This window comes from Tenebrio molitor, chromosome 2, assembly GCF_963966145.1.
Source record: "Tenebrio molitor chromosome 2, icTenMoli1.1, whole genome shotgun sequence".
Lineage (NCBI taxonomy): Eukaryota > Metazoa > Arthropoda > Insecta > Coleoptera > Tenebrionidae > Tenebrio > Tenebrio molitor.
Genome location: NC_091047.1, coordinates 18,784,509 through 18,801,620, shown reverse-complemented (window position 1 = coordinate 18,801,620; position 17,112 = coordinate 18,784,509). Strand labels below are relative to the sequence as shown.

General features: G+C 33.7%; 2 protein-coding genes across 2 annotated transcripts; one reads left to right on the top strand and one right to left on the bottom strand.

Annotated features, from left to right (window-relative positions):
- The first annotated feature begins 115 nt into the window (after positions 1–115).
- LOC138123009 (uncharacterized) lies at positions 116–871 on the top strand. Its single transcript, XM_069037493.1, has 3 exons — positions 116–468; positions 518–646; positions 698–871. The coding sequence occupies exons 1-3, from the start codon at positions 328–330 to the stop codon at positions 779–781; spliced, it is 354 nt and encodes a 117-aa protein (XP_068893594.1). The 5' UTR covers positions 116–327; the 3' UTR covers positions 782–871.
- On the bottom strand, positions 866–14,486 carry Atg14 (autophagy related protein 14). The gene is made up of 8 exons (XM_069037460.1): positions 14,103–14,486; positions 13,936–14,041; positions 13,566–13,879; positions 13,333–13,511; positions 5,012–5,168; positions 4,768–4,944; positions 4,004–4,133; positions 866–1,885 (listed from the first exon to the last, which is right to left on the bottom strand). Exons 1-8 carry the CDS (start codon positions 14,297–14,299, stop codon positions 1,727–1,729), a joined length of 1,419 nt encoding a protein of 472 aa, XP_068893561.1. The 5' UTR covers positions 14,300–14,486; the 3' UTR covers positions 866–1,726.
- Positions 14,487–17,112: the final 2,626 nt, after the last annotated feature.

Genomic DNA, 17,112 nt, shown 5'->3' with positions numbered 1-17,112 from the left:
CCACAGAGCAGAACACTCACAAACAGGATACACAACAACACAACCGGAAAATAACACAACTCGAACTCACAACAGTGTCAAAAACTTAAATTTAGTGACTTTGCGTTTTAAACTAAAACAGCCTGTCTCTTTTGATTACGTCCGGTAATTAATAAATTGTAGTGATGGTGTTATTAAAAAGCAAAAAGTTGAAGCTGAAATAAGGATGTTGTTTGTTGTTGATAGAACATTCATGTTAATTATTTAGAGATTACGAAATTAAGTAGATGTAATACATGTTATAGGAGAACGTACTCATTTCAAACAAGAGCAGCAATATAAACTAGAATGGGGAGCTATGCTCAAGCTATAATGACAGGTTTTATATGCAGATTGTGTTCAGAACAGAAGAAAAGAGTCATACATTTGTACAGTGGTAAAGCAAAAAAGCTGGCCTTAATGAAAAAAATTAAGTTGCTACCCATCACGGTGAGTTATTTTGTACACGTTTTGGTGTCACGTTAAGTAATGTTTGTAGATTGATAAATATGACAATTTACCAAAGACAGTGTGTGAACAGTGCATTGAAAGGTTGGAAATTCAATATACTTTGGTGCTCAAAATAAAGAAGAGCAACGCCATCCAGCGTAGTCACAGACTGTTCCATGTAAATTTAACTGACCATGTTGAAGAAGTAAAATAATTGTTTTTGTTGTAGAGTAATGGTAGGTGCCCGGTAGAGTGCCCACTTCATGGCATTCATGATCCTAATTGGGCAGGGTTTGACAATGATGAGTTATGATTAGCAAATACAACTTAATTTCTTGTTAATATAAGGTTCTTTTTTTAATTGTGATTTTTCTTTTGTGAAATAAAATTATGTAAATAATGATTTTATATTTATTTAAAATATATAATTTAACATACACTTATAATAGTAAAAATGTACAACTGTTTTTAAATATATCACAATAGATTATGATTCTAATTATAAAACACTTCTATCTCAAATATCCCCTAACACTAGAGCACGTAAAAAACTGCTTCAAAAATAGTCACATGAAAAACAAACAAAATCTGATCATGTGGTTCAAAATAAACAAATAAAGATTTGTGGTCGTTTTTTTTCTGAGTTTACAAGTGGACGAAAACGTTCGGATTATAATTCAGTTTTAAACAATTTATTTACAAAATCTATATAAACTGTAAATGTACGATTTAATAAAAGAATTGTTCTAATTTATCGAGTATTTCGTCTTATGTATAAAAATGTCAATTATAAATTTCTAGTTCTGATTGTAATTACATAAGAACAAGAAACACACTCCTTGAATTTTCTCGTTTTTCAAAATAATTTATAAAATTAGGAACTAATTTGTGCAATATTAAAAATGAATTAATTACTAACATTATTTTCATTTCATAAGCAGGAAGTTATTCAGGACTTATAAACTAAGTACATTTTAAAAGAGCCAGTGTTGCATATCAACAGTGAAAAGTGATTATAATTTATCAAAGTAATATATCAAAACGCCCGTCAAATACATATCACACTGAATCTTTTTAAATGTGGTCAACTTTTCAGTCACGTTATAAAAATTATTTTAACACAAGTAGCCAAAAAAATGGTAGAATATTAATTGTTACTAACTTAAACTAATTTACTCTAATACCGAGATAAGCAATGGAATTCAAACTGAACATTTTCTTTTTTCTAATCAAACAATACTCGATTGAGTCCAAGAAACTATCTTCCAGTGAATCCTCTCCACATGGAGGCAATACTTGCTGCAGCGCTGGTGACGAGGCCTCCCGCCATACTGGTGGCCTGTTGAGTGGTAATCATTTGAGCCGATTGTACTATGGGAGTAACAATCGGCACGTCAGAGCACGGAATATGGGGTACCTGAATACAACATCGTTCAAAATCATCGTAATATTAGTGTTAAAGTCAGGACAACGAACAGATATAGTAATAAAACCGCCCCCTAGTGCCCGCGTATTTTGAACAGCAACATGCAATTGGCTTATTCAAAACATGCATATTTTTGAAAGCCTGTTTGAAAACTTTCGCGTACACCTATTTTTCGCTGTTTTAAATCAGGGTTGTAATTAATCAACTCTGACATTTAAACTTTTGAAAAGTCAAAATGCCTCGACTGAAGAAGCAAGACAAAGTTTTGATGCTTTCCAAATTAGAAGAGGAGTGGTCCATAAGAAGGGTTGCTACTCATAATGGGCTAAACCATATATGTATCTACTATCTATGTACTATGGCGGACAATAAATTTAGGCCGGCAAATTTCTGACATTTCAAAAAAGTCAATGCAAGCGACCATTTATTGTCATTATGACTGATGTCTCAGTTTGTCAAACTGAAGGTTTTCAAGCTGTTTGGCGTTTCCTTCGCCCTTTTCGTAACTTACAGATCATGACGCACTAGCATAACTGATTTGTAGTAGCACTGCTCTCTGGTGCACGCTTTTTTTTCCCAATTTTAATTTTGATTATCGCTGTCACGATGACAAAAATGACAAAAATCGAAAATGGGGTTAGTTGAACATAATGCCAGCTTTACATTTTGATGTCAAGCCAATGACAGGCCGGCCTAAATTTATTGTCCGCCATAGTACTATGTATATGGGTAAAGGCGCGTTCTCACGGCTCGATTTTAGTTGTTCAAGTAAAGTTGATCAATAAAAGTTGAATGAAAATTATCATGAGAACCCATGTTTCAACTCAGTTGATCAAGTTTTTAGTGGATCAACAAAAGTTTGACCGAGTCAAACTTTATCGTTCAAGAAATGAGTCATACTCGATTCGCTGAAAGGTTGAAACGTCTGAACCGTGTCTACACCTTTTCCAATTGTAGTTCAGAAAGTAAGAGATTAATTTCAGAAAATATCAAATGTAGTTCAGATTAGTAAGATGTATTTCAGAATGTGTTAATTGTATTTCAGAAATGTTAAATGTATTTCAGAAGGTGCTAATTGTATTTCAGAAAAATTAAATGAATTTCAGAAAAGGTGAATTGTATTTCAGAAAATATCATTTGTATTTCAGAAAATTAAATAAATTAAAACATACGCAAAAACTGATCTTCGGGTTCTACAAGTTAGAAGCATTGGCGTTGTCGAACGAAGACTTCTTTACTTGGAACAAATTTTATGTACATAGATTTGGTAAAAGACAGAATTGTTCTCCTCGGTAATACACAATTATGATGCGTTCTGAAATGCAAATGATACTTTCTGATTTACAAATGATATTTTCTGAATTTCATATAACGTTTTCTGAAATACAATTTACCGATCTGAAATACAATTTACGATTTCTGAAATACAATTTACTAATCTGAAATACAATTGACGATTTCTGAAATACAATTGACATTATCTGAAATACAATTGGAAAAGGTGTAGACCGATTTCAGCTTGATTTTCACTAAAAAGTGACAATTTTAGCATTGTACCGAGCGATCATTTAAAAAATAAATCGAATTTGCTTTGGGGCCTATGCTATAGCATGGGTTGCCATAGGTAACACGCCGACTCGATTTATTTTTTAATTCCTTCCGTATCTTCTAATGCTAGTTCTTTCTGCAAAGTTTCGGATGCTCCTAATTGATTTCTTCTTAGAATCCATGGTCTTGCCCAAAAACGTTTCTTGCGCTTCTTGTTCATATCTAATAAAATTTTTCTCAGTTCTTCCCTTAAAGCAAGGGTTAGTACCTCTACACCTAGACGAACAACTGCATTCGACGCCATATTTTTGTAGCTGAGTGTACATTTCAGAATTATACCCCACTTTACCGCTTCACCTTGTCGCATCTCCGTTCCACATTTTGCATTTCAGTCCTTCTTCTGCGCATCCTAGCGGCCATCCAAGATTTGACGAGCTGTACGTGGATGGACCCCCCTCAAAGCAAAGAGCTATCTACGCCCATGGTTCTGCGCAACTAACGCCACATTCTATTCTTTTTATTACTATACATCTGTTCGTTGTCCCGGGTATAGGTACTCACGGTTTCCCATTCCCGATGGAAACTGTCCCCCTCATCTGAATCTGTGTTGTCTCCGCTGAACTCTAAATCTCTAGTCAGGGGTTTCTCGAGTGAATCGGCTTTATGACTGTCGACTTCGAACGGTCCTTGTCTGGAATTAATTATATGCGCGTTTACAAATGGTTGATGGGCATATGAAAATTGAACTTGCTGTTATCACACAGCAAAACACGGTTATTTTGGTTTTTTCTTTTTATACAATATGTTACTTTAAGCTATTACTTAATAATTTTTTTTGTTCGACACTGACAGAATTTGAGAATTTTCTCCTGTGTGAACGGATTTTGATAAATGTCATAACTTGTCAAAACGAAACGTCAAGATAATTTTAGAGATTTTAAGGATTTGGAGCCTTTAAGTGGCTCGTCGAACAAAAAAACGTTGTATTCAACTCGTTTGTGTGTACATTGGGCTTTTTTGGCACTCGTGGGCCATTAAACTGGCCTACTCATGCCAAAAAAGCCCAATTTACACACGAACTCGTTAAATAAACTATAGCTGGAACGTTATGGATGTGGATTGGAGACTTGTTAAGTTGGCACTACCAGCAAAAGTAACTAAACGCGCCAATTAGGTTATTGGAATTTATGACAGATCTCACTAATGTACAGTTCAATCATAAGTTTTAAGCAACCTTGAGTTTGACAATCCATATCCAAAACATTTCGACTATACTCAAGCAAGCTAATTTCGAAGCGTGTGCGTCAATCAAAGACGCTACCAACCTTCCCAGATGTGGGTTACTCGTGTCCATCAATTTCAATATGTTGTGGATTGTTTCGCATGCCTTCAAATTGGATAGATCAATGTTTTGTGAAAAGCACAAGTACAACACGTTCGCGTTGAGTCGTGCCACACGTCGTGTGAATTGAGCTTCATCCATGTAACTCCCACAAAAATCGCTGGTCGTTGTGGAAACATACAAAATAAATTTTAATTTTGTCGGTGACGTTGGAGTTTTTCTCGTACCTGTACACCATCCTGTATGGCAAACGGACGTTGAAATAAAATGCCAAAACATTGATAAGTTGGGCGGTGTAAGTAAGTGCCGCGCTAATGTTGTAAGCCGGGTTGTGTTCGACAAGGTCTGGAGGATTTACTGGTACGGCGTCCTTGTTTTTGGCTACTAGAATATTAAAAACAAAATATATTTCTTTTCTTCCTTTTAAACTGTTAAAATTAGACAAAAAAATGGCTCGGATAGGATGTAATCTGCTCATTCATTGTTTTTAGTCTTCACTGGTTTGTTCCTCATTAAAAATAGCACAATAGGACAAAACTTACCATTTTTTGATAAGTGTAATATTCTAAAATTAAAATAGGTTATTCAGCAGATATAAAACGGTTAATTAACAACCGTGAATAAAGGAAATCTCATTTTATCTTCAGTAATTCTACATATGCTGGGTTGCTATTATGTGTCATCATTAAAAACGCTTTTTTGTTGGAGTGTTATCTGATTTTATTAACAGAAATAAAAAAAAAGTTCAAAACATTCATAATTTAAAATAATATACATATGCATAAAACAAGTAGCCTTAGGAAAAACGTCAAATGTAAAAAGATATCCACAATCATTTATTTCATACATCTTTAAAATTAGTTTGACGTTTTGTTTTGACAAGTTGTGACATTTATCAAAATCCGTTCACACAGGAGAAAATTCTCAAATTCTGACAGTGTCGGACAAAAAAAAAAAAAAGATTTTGACCATTTATCTTTTACTAGCCAGTGACATAATTCTGAACGATTGTGATCAGGTTTGCAGTTACTTCCAGCATTTCCAAATACACTGACCGGCACAAAAAACGACTTACTTTGAATTTTAAGTAATTCATTGTCTTAAAAAAATTTTTTTGTATCATGTTTATTGATAAGTGTTATTTAAGTTATTCTGTGCCAAAGAATATCCAACAAACAAAACATTAAACAGCAAATAAGATTTTAATGAAAAATGATAGAAGTAATTTTTTAGAAAAAAATTTATGTGATGAAAAATTGCCAAAATTTTAACAGCATTTTGAATTATATCTCATATTGCCAAATTAAATCTTTTAACCCATATGACAACCGACAAAAACACAACATGGAAGTAGCGCAAATAACGTATGGCAACATGGCTTTGAATTTTCTCTCTCATTTCCATGGATACAACAAAAATGAAATATTTTCAGACTATTGGGATACATACCGTATGTCCCCGGATTGGGTTCACACGAGGAAAACAATTTTTATTTTTGATTTTATCCAAAAACTTCAGAGGAATAACATTTTTTGCTTCATTTGAAACCCCCATTTCCGTTATTAAAATCTCAGTATTGATCTACGGAGTTCTTAAATTAACATTTTCTAATTTTTATGTTACACATTTTATTACAATTGGCCTCGTTTTTTGACAAACACCTTGTTACTTTTTCCAAAATGTTGTCTTTAGAACAAAGATTTTTTTAAATTCAGTGTTGGACCGGTTTTCGTCACATAATTACAAAACTAATGAAAAATTTCCCAACACTCATGGGTGAACAGTGAAAACCCACGGCAGGGTTGGCATGTTTAAAACATTACGTTTTAATCTACAGTTTTAAACATGTTGTATAAAAAACACACGTTTGTTTAAAACACGTTTTAAACATGTTTTTTAATCCGTGTTAAAAAAAAAAAAAAAGAATTCAACTTTTTTTTAGTCACGTTCATTTATTCAGATTATTCACATTTCCAATACAAATTGGGCTTTTTTTGGTATGAGTGGTCCAGTTTAAAACGCTTGTTTCACTCGCGTTTTAAAGGTCCACGAGTACCAAAAAAAACCCAATTTACACACGAACTCGTTAAATAAACCACTATTATACCACTGGAGGATAACACGAGAAAATAATAAGAAATCTAAATTTCGGTAATTTCGCAGTTTGCATTGCATACAACTGCGCAGTGCGCATGCCCAGTGGTCGAGCGTAAAAGTACAACAACATAATAAAGATTTCAACCGGTTTAATGCTGTTTTATTCGTGTTTAAAATTGGTTTAAAACATGTTTTTTTTAACCAAGTTTAAAACATGTTTTAAACAAAAAAAACTGTTTAAAATCAAAAAAACTGTATGTTTTGTTTTAAATAAAAAAACATGTTTTTTGCCAACCCTGCCCATGAGTGTTGGAAAATTTTTCTTCTTAACAGCTTAAACTTTGATGTAGGGTTGAATTATGTGCAGAAAACGGCGAAGAGTTAATATTTAGAATACTTTTATATTCAATTATCGTTTGATTAAAAAAAAAAGTAAAATATTTTTTCTGCATTTTCTTTTATTTTAGTGTTGCCTTCCTCTGTGTTGAAAAAGACTTTTTAATAACAGAAATGTGGGTTTCGAATTAAGCAAAAAATATTATTCCTCTGAAGTTTTCGCGTAAAATAAAAAATAATATTTTTTTCCCTCTTGTGAAGTCAATCTGGGGACATCCGGTAGAATGTTTTTAAATGTTGCCATATTTAGTGTATCTTCTACAAAAAAGATACATTTTTTAAAACATTTTTACCGGATATTTTGATGACTACTTAACAACGTACCTACTGCAAAGTTGTTCCGCGAATTTTGGGGCACCCAGTATAAAAATAATAAATACAGGAATTCACTTTCCTTCTTTTGAACAACTGTTATAAATCATTATTGTCATTTCTTTTTTGTTTAATTGATAAAGAGTAATTAAAACCCAACCTTTCAGAATTTACTTTTTATTTGACATTTTTGACTTCTAACTTTTATTTTGGTTACTATGGCTTTTTTTTTCTACAACATTGATGCAATCACTTTTAACACTATATGCTTGCCCGATATCGTTTTCCGACGACTGTCGCGCCGCCTCGCGGAGGCAGTGCGCAGCTTTCAGTTCGTGTTTTCAAAATTCCGCCTGTCTTGATATGTAATATCACTCATTAAAACACAGGAATTTTTGAAATTTTCGCATTCAAGTGTACAATAAATCATGCAAATAATAATAACTTGCGGCTTTCAGTCGATTGATACGAGCTGTTTACGGAAAAAAAAAATTTTCGATTCGGAAATTGTTGCTATATTTTATATACCGGGTATCAACCACCAAACCTGGCCATAGGCACATTGCACATATTATAATAATATATGAGTTGCTATGAAACATATTATTGTTTCGTCAAATTTGTCCAATAATTGAGCATAATACTGTTCTGTGATCGTTCTTCCCTTTTTCAAATTTCAAAAGTATTTCTACTTTCTACGTTACCTACATCAAAAGTTTCCTGATGGCATTGTTTGTACGGATGGTAATTATAGCTGTCAATATGACATTTCACAATAATATATTTCGTAGCAACTCATATATTATTTTAATATGTGTAATGTGCCTATGGCCAGGTTTGGTGGTTGATACCCGGTATGTACCTACAAATGAGCAAGTTCAACGACAGAATTTCGATTCGGAATGTTTTTAGTGTGATTTTTGAGATTTAGCAATATAAAAACATATTTAAATCGGAACAAGCGCGATTTTAATAGTATCTGGAACATTCTCATTGCCAAAGAGCAATTTCATGCACAAAATTGCGATTTTTTGTCTATTCTCCTAAAGATCAAGTGCATATTAAGATGCAACGAAATAAAAATGTTTTGATGACAATAATTCCTAACATTCAATGGTTTTACTTTACGTACTTTGTCCAGTAAATTTAACGTACTACATTAATCATGTAAATTATTAATCCAATTGAAATTAACTGCGTTATGCGTCTATTGTTTATTTATTGTATAAAAAGTAACAATTAATTGTTGTTTTTTAATTCTCACGAATAAGAGGTTCTTTGTTGTTGGCAAGTACGCATGCCAGATACATTATTAAAATTTCAGTTACCGATTCTTTTTTTCGGTATTTTTGAAACCCGGAACACAGCAAACACCTCCCCGATTGATCACTCTGATTTTTTTTTTCTAAATAATTTGAATTTCTTACTTTCAAAAAGCCGATTTTACACGTCGTCAAATACGAAACTGTTTGTTTACAAACTGAAAAATGCCGCGCTTCGCCGCTTGGCGGCGCGTCAATCGATATCGGGCAAGCCTATTGTTTCATCAGTGGCGTCAAGAGTACGCGGATAGGGGTTATTTTTGCCGTATCATTACACCAAAAAAGAAACGGTCAATTCGATATCCTAGGATGCCTAGAGCCCCCCCGTTTCTTTTTGGTCGTGTATTTCAAAAACACCCTGTATAATGAGCAAATTTACTCCCGATTGCATGGAGTGGCTCTTTTTTCCCTTTTGGCAAAAAAATCTAACCACCTCGAGCTTTTAGTCAACTTTTTTCCCTTGGGCAAAAAAGCATAAGCAATTTTAGAATTTTCTCCTGTGTGAACGGATTTTGACAAATGTCACAACTTGTCAAAAGGAAACGTCCAGCTAATTTTAGAGATTTTAAGCGATTTGGAGCCTTTAAGGGGCTTGTCGAACAAAAAAAAAAGTATTCAACTCGTTCGTGTGTAAATTGGGCTCTTTATATGGCGCTCGTGGACTTTTAAAACTATCGTTTCACTCGCCAACTCACGAACTCGTTAAATAAACTACTACAAGGTGTCTCAAAATTCGCGAATTACGAATTCAGATCAGAGCGTGGTAGGGAAGGACCCAGTGAAGCTCGAAAAATCCTTAGAAAAAAAATTCGCTCTTCCTGAAGAAGATATCATCACTTCAGTCAGTTTAAATTGCTTCTTTCCGAATTACTATTTAAGATAGATTTTGAACATTTTTCCTATTATTCCCAGATGATGAATTCACCGTATTATTTTGGTCCGCCAGTTCTGATAGACCCTGTATATAAAAATATGACACTGAAATTTCAAAAAAGTATCTTTACATGTGGAAAAAACTGTAATAAATCGACTTCTTGATTTTTGAGGTGTACTCGATAATTTTGAAATTAACTGTACCCACACAGGAGTTAAATTGGGTGCAAAACTCAATATTTTTAGATTCAATCGCTAATTTAAAAAAAATAAATAAAATTCTCATCATGACACTTTTCACCTAAAAAATGACAGTGACAGCGACAAAAATTTCATAACATGGGCATGGCCGGCTTCGACTACAATCATTTATAATAACCCTGTAGCAACCTCTGTAGATTTTATTCCATTATGTAGAATTGTAGATATTGTAAATACATATTGCTCAAACTGAACAAAGCGGTTGGGGTTTAGAGTAAATAGTCCAGAACTTTTTTTTTAAAGAATATAAAAAAGGCTGTTAGCTCGGTTAATTCAAACCAATCAATTTGGCCCACTTATTTCGACGATTAGAATTGAGAATTCTCAATCGAATTGAATTTCGCTACGTCAAGCATATTAGTGAAAGTCTGTCAAGATTAAATACACTGTAATACCGGGTGAGTTACAATAAACAAATAATTACAATAAAAAAATTTACATGAAATTTTCAAGACTGAATTATACGGTTTGTTTTATTGACATTATTTGACAGGTGGCATACATTTCAAATTTAAATGTCTTGGTTTTTGTAATATTTTATTAATAAAATGGTTTTCTCGTTGGAACATGACAAAAGTGACGAAAAGTCACCAGAATTTATTGCCAACTCAAACAGTAATTGTTGCTGACACGGTAGTAATTTACGTTATAAGGGGGTCATTCACGAAACTCAGATAATTTCCAAATCGTTAACGAAACGGCTAATATATACAGGCTGATTCACGTAGCCCGTTCATTAGAAACTTTTTGATTTCCAAAAATCATATTAATATTAAAATTGATACAGTTGGCTTCAAAAAAAAACGGGAAATGAAATTTGACCTAATGTGAACTGAAAATTTAATTTGTCAATTTATGTCAATTTGTGTCTGTTTGACAGTAGTATTTCTGACACATAAGTGCAGTTTTTTAACCTAAATTCTAAAAGGCCGTTTCAAACTATAAAAATTTAATAAAATTTGACAGAACTTTTTCTGACAGTTCCCGCTTTTTTTGAAGCCAACCGTAGTTGACTATAATCGACTACTCCAAGTTCAAATGAAATATTTTCAAAATGGCGGCGCTTCCGGAAATCGATGCCATCTTTGTTTTTTTAAATAGAAAGGCCCCATTTTGACTTCTCATTTCGATCCTACGTTAACTTCTGAGTTTGGAACGTCTTTTTGTCAATACTTACCTGTTATCGTTTTTGACCTATAAACCATTCACGATTATTTCAAATTCGGACTATCTATGAAAATCTGACATTTTAGTTGGCAGTATTGTGATTTGTCTTAATAAATCTATTTTAGGTTATAATTCAACCGAACACTGCTCCCAAGTTGTTACATTTTTTAAATAATTGAACGCATTAGGAACAATAACGTAAAATTGTAATTGAAATGAAACATATTTGTAGGGCAGTTCTGGGTAAATTCTTATTAACTAAATTAATGACGGAATTGACAACAATGCGAATATTTAAAAACGAAACGTCCTATGACAGGACCTGACGCCAATCTAACAAAAAAATATCGCGGCCTCCTGCGTGTTTAAAATAATCGTGAACGGCATATATGCCATCTTTTTTGCAAAAAAGTGAGGTTGCAGGGCTTCATTAAAAAATTTATAATTCCTGAACCATCAGAAATAAATAATTTATTTTTACTATGAAGTTTTTGACATTTTTAATTAGCAATTTTGAAAATTTTCAGTAGGCGTATGAAACATAAAAAAAATTTCACTAATGGCGGAAAAGATCGGCCAGGTCTTTAGGAATTCAACTAAAAAAAATCAATTATTTATTTCCGATGGTTCAAGAGTTATAAATTTGTTAACGAAGCTCTGCAATCTCTCTGCAATTCCAGGTTCCAAGACGCTAACTTTCCTCTAAATACGTTTTTTCGCTCGCAAGTGTGTAGGATCACGAAAAACTAAGTGCGAATCGGAATTTCGTCGTGGAACTTGTACATTTCGAAGTAAAACGACGCAAGAATTACAGAATTCCAGGTTCCAAGACGCTGACTTTCCTCTAAATACGTTTTTTCGCTCGCAAGTGTGTAGGAGCAAAACAGATAACATAGGTCAAAAACGATAACAGATAAGTGTTGACAAAAAGACGTTCTAAACTCAAAATTTAACGTGGAATCGAAATGTGAAGTCAAAATGAGGTCTTTCTATTTAAAACAATAAAGATGGCGTCGATTTTCGGTATTTCCGGAAGTGCCACCATTTTGAAAATATTTAATTTGAACTTGGAGTAGTCGATTATAGTCAACTACCAATTTTCATATTAATATGATTTGGGGAAATCAGAAAGTTTCTAATGAACGGGCCACGTGAATCAGCCTGTATGTTGTTCACATTGAGTTGACAATTTCAAGGTCAAATAATTTTATTTTTTGGCTCTGTAATTATGTTTTGTAAATAGTGATATGCAGGTAAACACCGTTCACGTTGGATTAAGCATTGCTAAATCGCATTATGTTGGTTAGCTGCATGTCACTATTTACAAAACGTAATTACAGAGCCAAAAAATTAAATAATTTGAACTTGAAATGTTCCACTCAACGTGAACAAGGTTTACAATGCTTCAACAACATCAGTTGTCATGATTTTGAATTTGCAATGTCTTACCGAGCCTTACCGAGTTTCGTGAATTAGTGAGTCAACGCTATAAAAAAGAATTAGGCCATCGACATGAAGATAGAAAAACTGTCAACGGTTGATACACATTCCCACATCGTGAACATTCCAAAGATGTTATTTAATGCCACGCTACACGAGGACCATGGCCACGTCGATTTTTTTATTTATGTGCATAAAGGAAGGGCTGAATTGTGGCTCATCCATTTAAAAAAAATATTTTAAATATCTACTTCCATAAAAATTTAATATTTTAAATTTGTTTTGTACACCTTTTAAAATCTTTTAGATACTCCTAAAACAATTGATGTTAGTATTTATTCAAGTGAAACTGTTAAAATGTTATTTGGAAAAAATAAAAAATGCGTATAACACCTTTCAAAATTACAAAATGGCGTCATTTCCAGAAAAGTCCAGAATTGTACAAATTTTGGGACAGGGTCATCAAAATATTGGCTAGTTTAAATTACATAAAAAGAAAATTTTACTTTTCTACTTTAGCAACCAAAACACAAAGCAAAAATAAAACATCTTGAAAATCTAGAATGGTATGTACGTACAACCTTGTAAAAAACCACACTACCATAAATCTGGTAGCTTTAAAAGAAAAAAAAAAGCGGGTATTACTTAAAGAAGCAATTTTTTAAAAATATTTAAATTACCCCAAATGTTGTACAGTGAGTAGTTTCCTGATCCTGGCAGACATGGTTCCACTATAGAATATTGCAGTTCACCCGAATCACTTGAAAAATCAGTATACTCCCAACGATCCCTAACATACATTGTCTGTGAAGCTTCTGCAATAGCACTGACCATGTCTGATTCAGCCGATTCAGTCCCCCTATGATGTCACGTTAGAACCAATTCTACCCTCCACAAGTGCCAGTATACTCACAACTTGGGTTCAACCTTGGTAATTGGAAATACGTATTTAAGTTGGTCAATTCGGAGTCGAGTAAGTCTCATGATCTCCTGTTGTTTTTGCTGGAGCAGTTCTTGTTGCTTTTCAACTTTTTCTCTTTTCTCTGCGGCACATTGTTCAACTTGCGACACTTTGTGGTCATATCTGATCAATTTTTCTGAAGTTCTCTTGACTTCCTCCCTTAACTTTGTTAAGTCGGCGAGGTATTTAAGACGCTTCTGTTTTTTCTCTTCCACTGCAAGTTTGATAATTCTATTTCTGTCTCTATACTGTCTGATTTTAGAATGCTGCAATTTAAAATTCGATCGTCTCGACGCGTTAAACTAAGTAGGAAACTTCTTACCAACACATCAGCTTTTTGTCGAGGTTCACAATATTTAAGACACTTCTTTTCGAGAGTTTTCTTACTGTCCTCTAGTTCCAGAAGCGTTTTGCGTTTGTCTAGGTAACTGGAAGACGTAATTTTGTGCAATCTCAACGATGTTGTGGTGAATGACAAGTTATATTTACCTTTCTGAAACTTGATGTTTTGAGTGGTAGAATAGGCCGCTGTGGATGCAATCTTTGCAGTAAAACACCCTTCGTGAATTGCAGCACAACAAACACTTTTGTTTGGATAAACTTAAACGGCTGCCACTGTCTACGGATGAGGGAATGTGGAAATCTCTGGGAGCAGTGCTACTTTCGTCTGAACTGCTGGTAGCCATAACAAAACTAATTTATTCATGCACAACACACTCGCTATGTACACTATTCGATGTCACAGATGTAAAAAAAATACGTTTAACAGATAATTGTTGAAAATTTACGAAAACTTTAACAGAAAACTAATCTAAATTAATAATTCAAAATCACGTTTGTTTAGTGTTAACAAAACAAAAATTTTACAGGATCTGTCAAAATTTAGGCGCGGAATTCGAAAAAATCCAAATTAGACTTCGTCAAATTTTCAGCAGCTATGCCGTCTATGATTTTGTAGGTAATGATATACAGATGTCCCCAAAAAGAAGACGAGTCCATAACTCTCTTATTTATCGGAGGATTTTAATTATCTATACACCAAATTAAATGGTTGTGAAGAGGCAAGATGGCCTATTAAATTCCCGTATAGCCATTAGACCAAAGGGCTTCAAAGCTAAACTGTCAAAATATTTTTTTCAAATGGGAACACATACTTTTTTTAAAGCTATCAAAATGCATTGCGTTAGTGTAATAACCAAGTTAAGTTAGCTGGAACAAAAATGACAAGTACGGCGCAAAATGGAGCGCACTAGCGCAGTTTGAGCATATTCGATAATAGCGTTTTTTTTTACAATTTTTTTTTTTGTATTTTTGGTATGTAAGTGTGTACTTGTGACACATTGTTCTTTTCAGAATAAAAATCCCTATCAGAATTACTAAAAAAAAGTATGTGTTCCTATTGAAAAAAAAAAGACATTTTAGCCTTGAAGCGCTTAGGGCTATACGTGAATTTATTAGGTCCTTTTGTAGCCTATTCACAACCAATTAATTTACTGTATAAATAATTAAAATCCTCCGATAAATAAGGGAGTTATGGATTCGTCTCCTTTTTTGGGGACACCTGTATAACACTGGAATATTTTTAAAAATAAACCAAATTTCCGAGTTAAATGCAAATAAAAAAAGAACTGTAACAGCCAGTCCAAAAATGAAAACTGCTTTAGGGGTCTGAAAACAAGCAGATCATTTTATCAAGAGTGACTTTTTCTGAAAAATTATAATACATTTTTTTTCCTCTTTGTAACTCAATTCGTGGACGTACTGTATACTGTAATTTGTATACATATAATGTGATTTCAGAAAGTGTAATAGTTATTTACACTACGAGAGAGGAAGGTAAAGCTTTTGTTCACGCGAATTCGTAGAGGGATATGGAGGGAGCACTCTTCAAAAAAGTGGCTACGACCGTGCTTTTCTGTAGACCTAATAAAAGGTCTCCAGATGAGCCGAGCGAAACCGAAGTTAACGCAGATATTTCATCTTTCCAGTGGCGTCCCTTTAACTTTTTTTCTGGGGACGATTTTTGTAGGAATTGTAGGAAGACGACCGTAAATATTACGGGCGGTCATTTTAAAAGGCGTCATAAAAGGTCTCCGCACAGGTCTCGCAACGTGCCGCTTTCTTTACATTGCCAGTATAGGCAGTGCTCCCTCCATATCCCTCTACGCGCGAATTGCATGTTCGGCATGATGCATACAATTCAAGTGAACAAAAAAGGCCTTACTCTCGAGTGCTGTATTTGGTTTTGTTCGATACCTTAAATACCTCCTTGGAAAATGAGTTTGTAACTTTACATTCCAAATTTTAAATAAAATCAAAATAATAGTATATTATATTATAAGTGATAGAAATGCATCATTATACAAGAGTGAGAATTTTGACCGTCGAGTGCGCTTGCGCACGAGTGGGACACTTCTCACGAGTTTCATAATGGCATTTCGATCACGTGTGATATACGACGTTTTATCTTACAGGTGCAACTATTGCAAAAATCCAAGAAATGCAGTTTCATTCAAGTAAAATGACAGCTGTCAAATTTAGTCACTTGTGAGTGATTTATGTCAAGTTAAATGGCAACTGTCAAATTAACTCACTAGTGAGTACTTTATCTCACTTGTGATTAAAATTTGACTTCTGTCACCGAAAACAATGGTCTAAGGTAGCTCAAAAACTCCACCTGTAAGATAAAAGAAATAAACCACATTTTCGGAGAGATCTGTTGCCATGGAAAAAAATAAAATTCAAAATAAACAAAGTTTTATAAAGTCAATAAAAAGTGATTGTGTACCCGTTGTGGAAATTAATGTTGAAGAATTCTACGTGCCTGAAGATGTCCTGGACGAGGCAAGTGCCGCGAAGTACCAAATGGTGCCTACGAAATCAAAATTACGACACCAGAAAGAATTGGAAATATTTACACAATGGCAGACCGAGAAAAGGATCAAGGGAAAAGACGAACATCTGATGGCATATTTTAAAAATACGAGTATAGAAGCAGTATCAGCGCGGTCGTGATATTCAATGTTGTATTTGTATGTTGGTATTTCAAACGTTAACATCTCTAGATAAAAGGTTTTTAAATAAGCTATTAGCAGAGATCTATTAGTCATTTTAATATAATAAATAGTACAGGTTCAGCAGTCTCATCTCCTTTTTGAAAACAAAATGTAGAAACTATCAGCCGAAAAAAGCTGCAACTTTTTCAAGAAACGATGTTTGCAAGTTTTTACTGGAAGCGGCGACCAAGAGTAGATCCTTCAGAAAGTTGTACTGATGATGGGCATATTCGGTTTCTGTCGTTGTGATGAATTATGTAAAATGATGAATTGTTATAGTTATTATTGGTATGTAATTATTTTCAATATACAAATTCTTTTTTATAAAATCGAATTTCAATTATGCGTGAGCGAAAGTGAAACTTTCACCCACTGGTAACGATTGATAAGAGCCACTTTCTAGGGAGGTATCGAACAAATTATTTTGGCCGCGATAGTACATT

Bases quoted from the DNA above. Each gene is read 5' to 3' on its own strand.
- LOC138123009 (XM_069037493.1), top strand. From the start codon at position 328: ATGGGGAGCTATGCTCAAGCTATAATGACAGGTTTTATATGCAGATTG. The intron at 469-517 runs GTGAGTTATTTT...TAATGTTTGTAG, and splicing joins TTAAGTTGCTACCCATCACG to ATTGATAAATATGACAATTT. The intron at 647-697 runs GTAAATTTAACT...TTTTTGTTGTAG, and splicing joins GTAGTCACAGACTGTTCCAT to AGTAATGGTAGGTGCCCGGT.
- Atg14 (XM_069037460.1), bottom strand. From the start codon at position 14,299: ATGGCTACCAGCAGTTCAGACGAAAGTAGCACTGCTCCCAGAGATTTC. The intron at 14,042-14,102 runs GTAAATATAACT...TACGTCTTCCAG, and splicing joins AAACATCAAGTTTCAGAAAG to TTACCTAGACAAACGCAAAA. The intron at 13,880-13,935 runs GTAAGAAGTTTC...TTTAAATTGCAG, and splicing joins GACAAAAAGCTGATGTGTTG to CATTCTAAAATCAGACAGTA.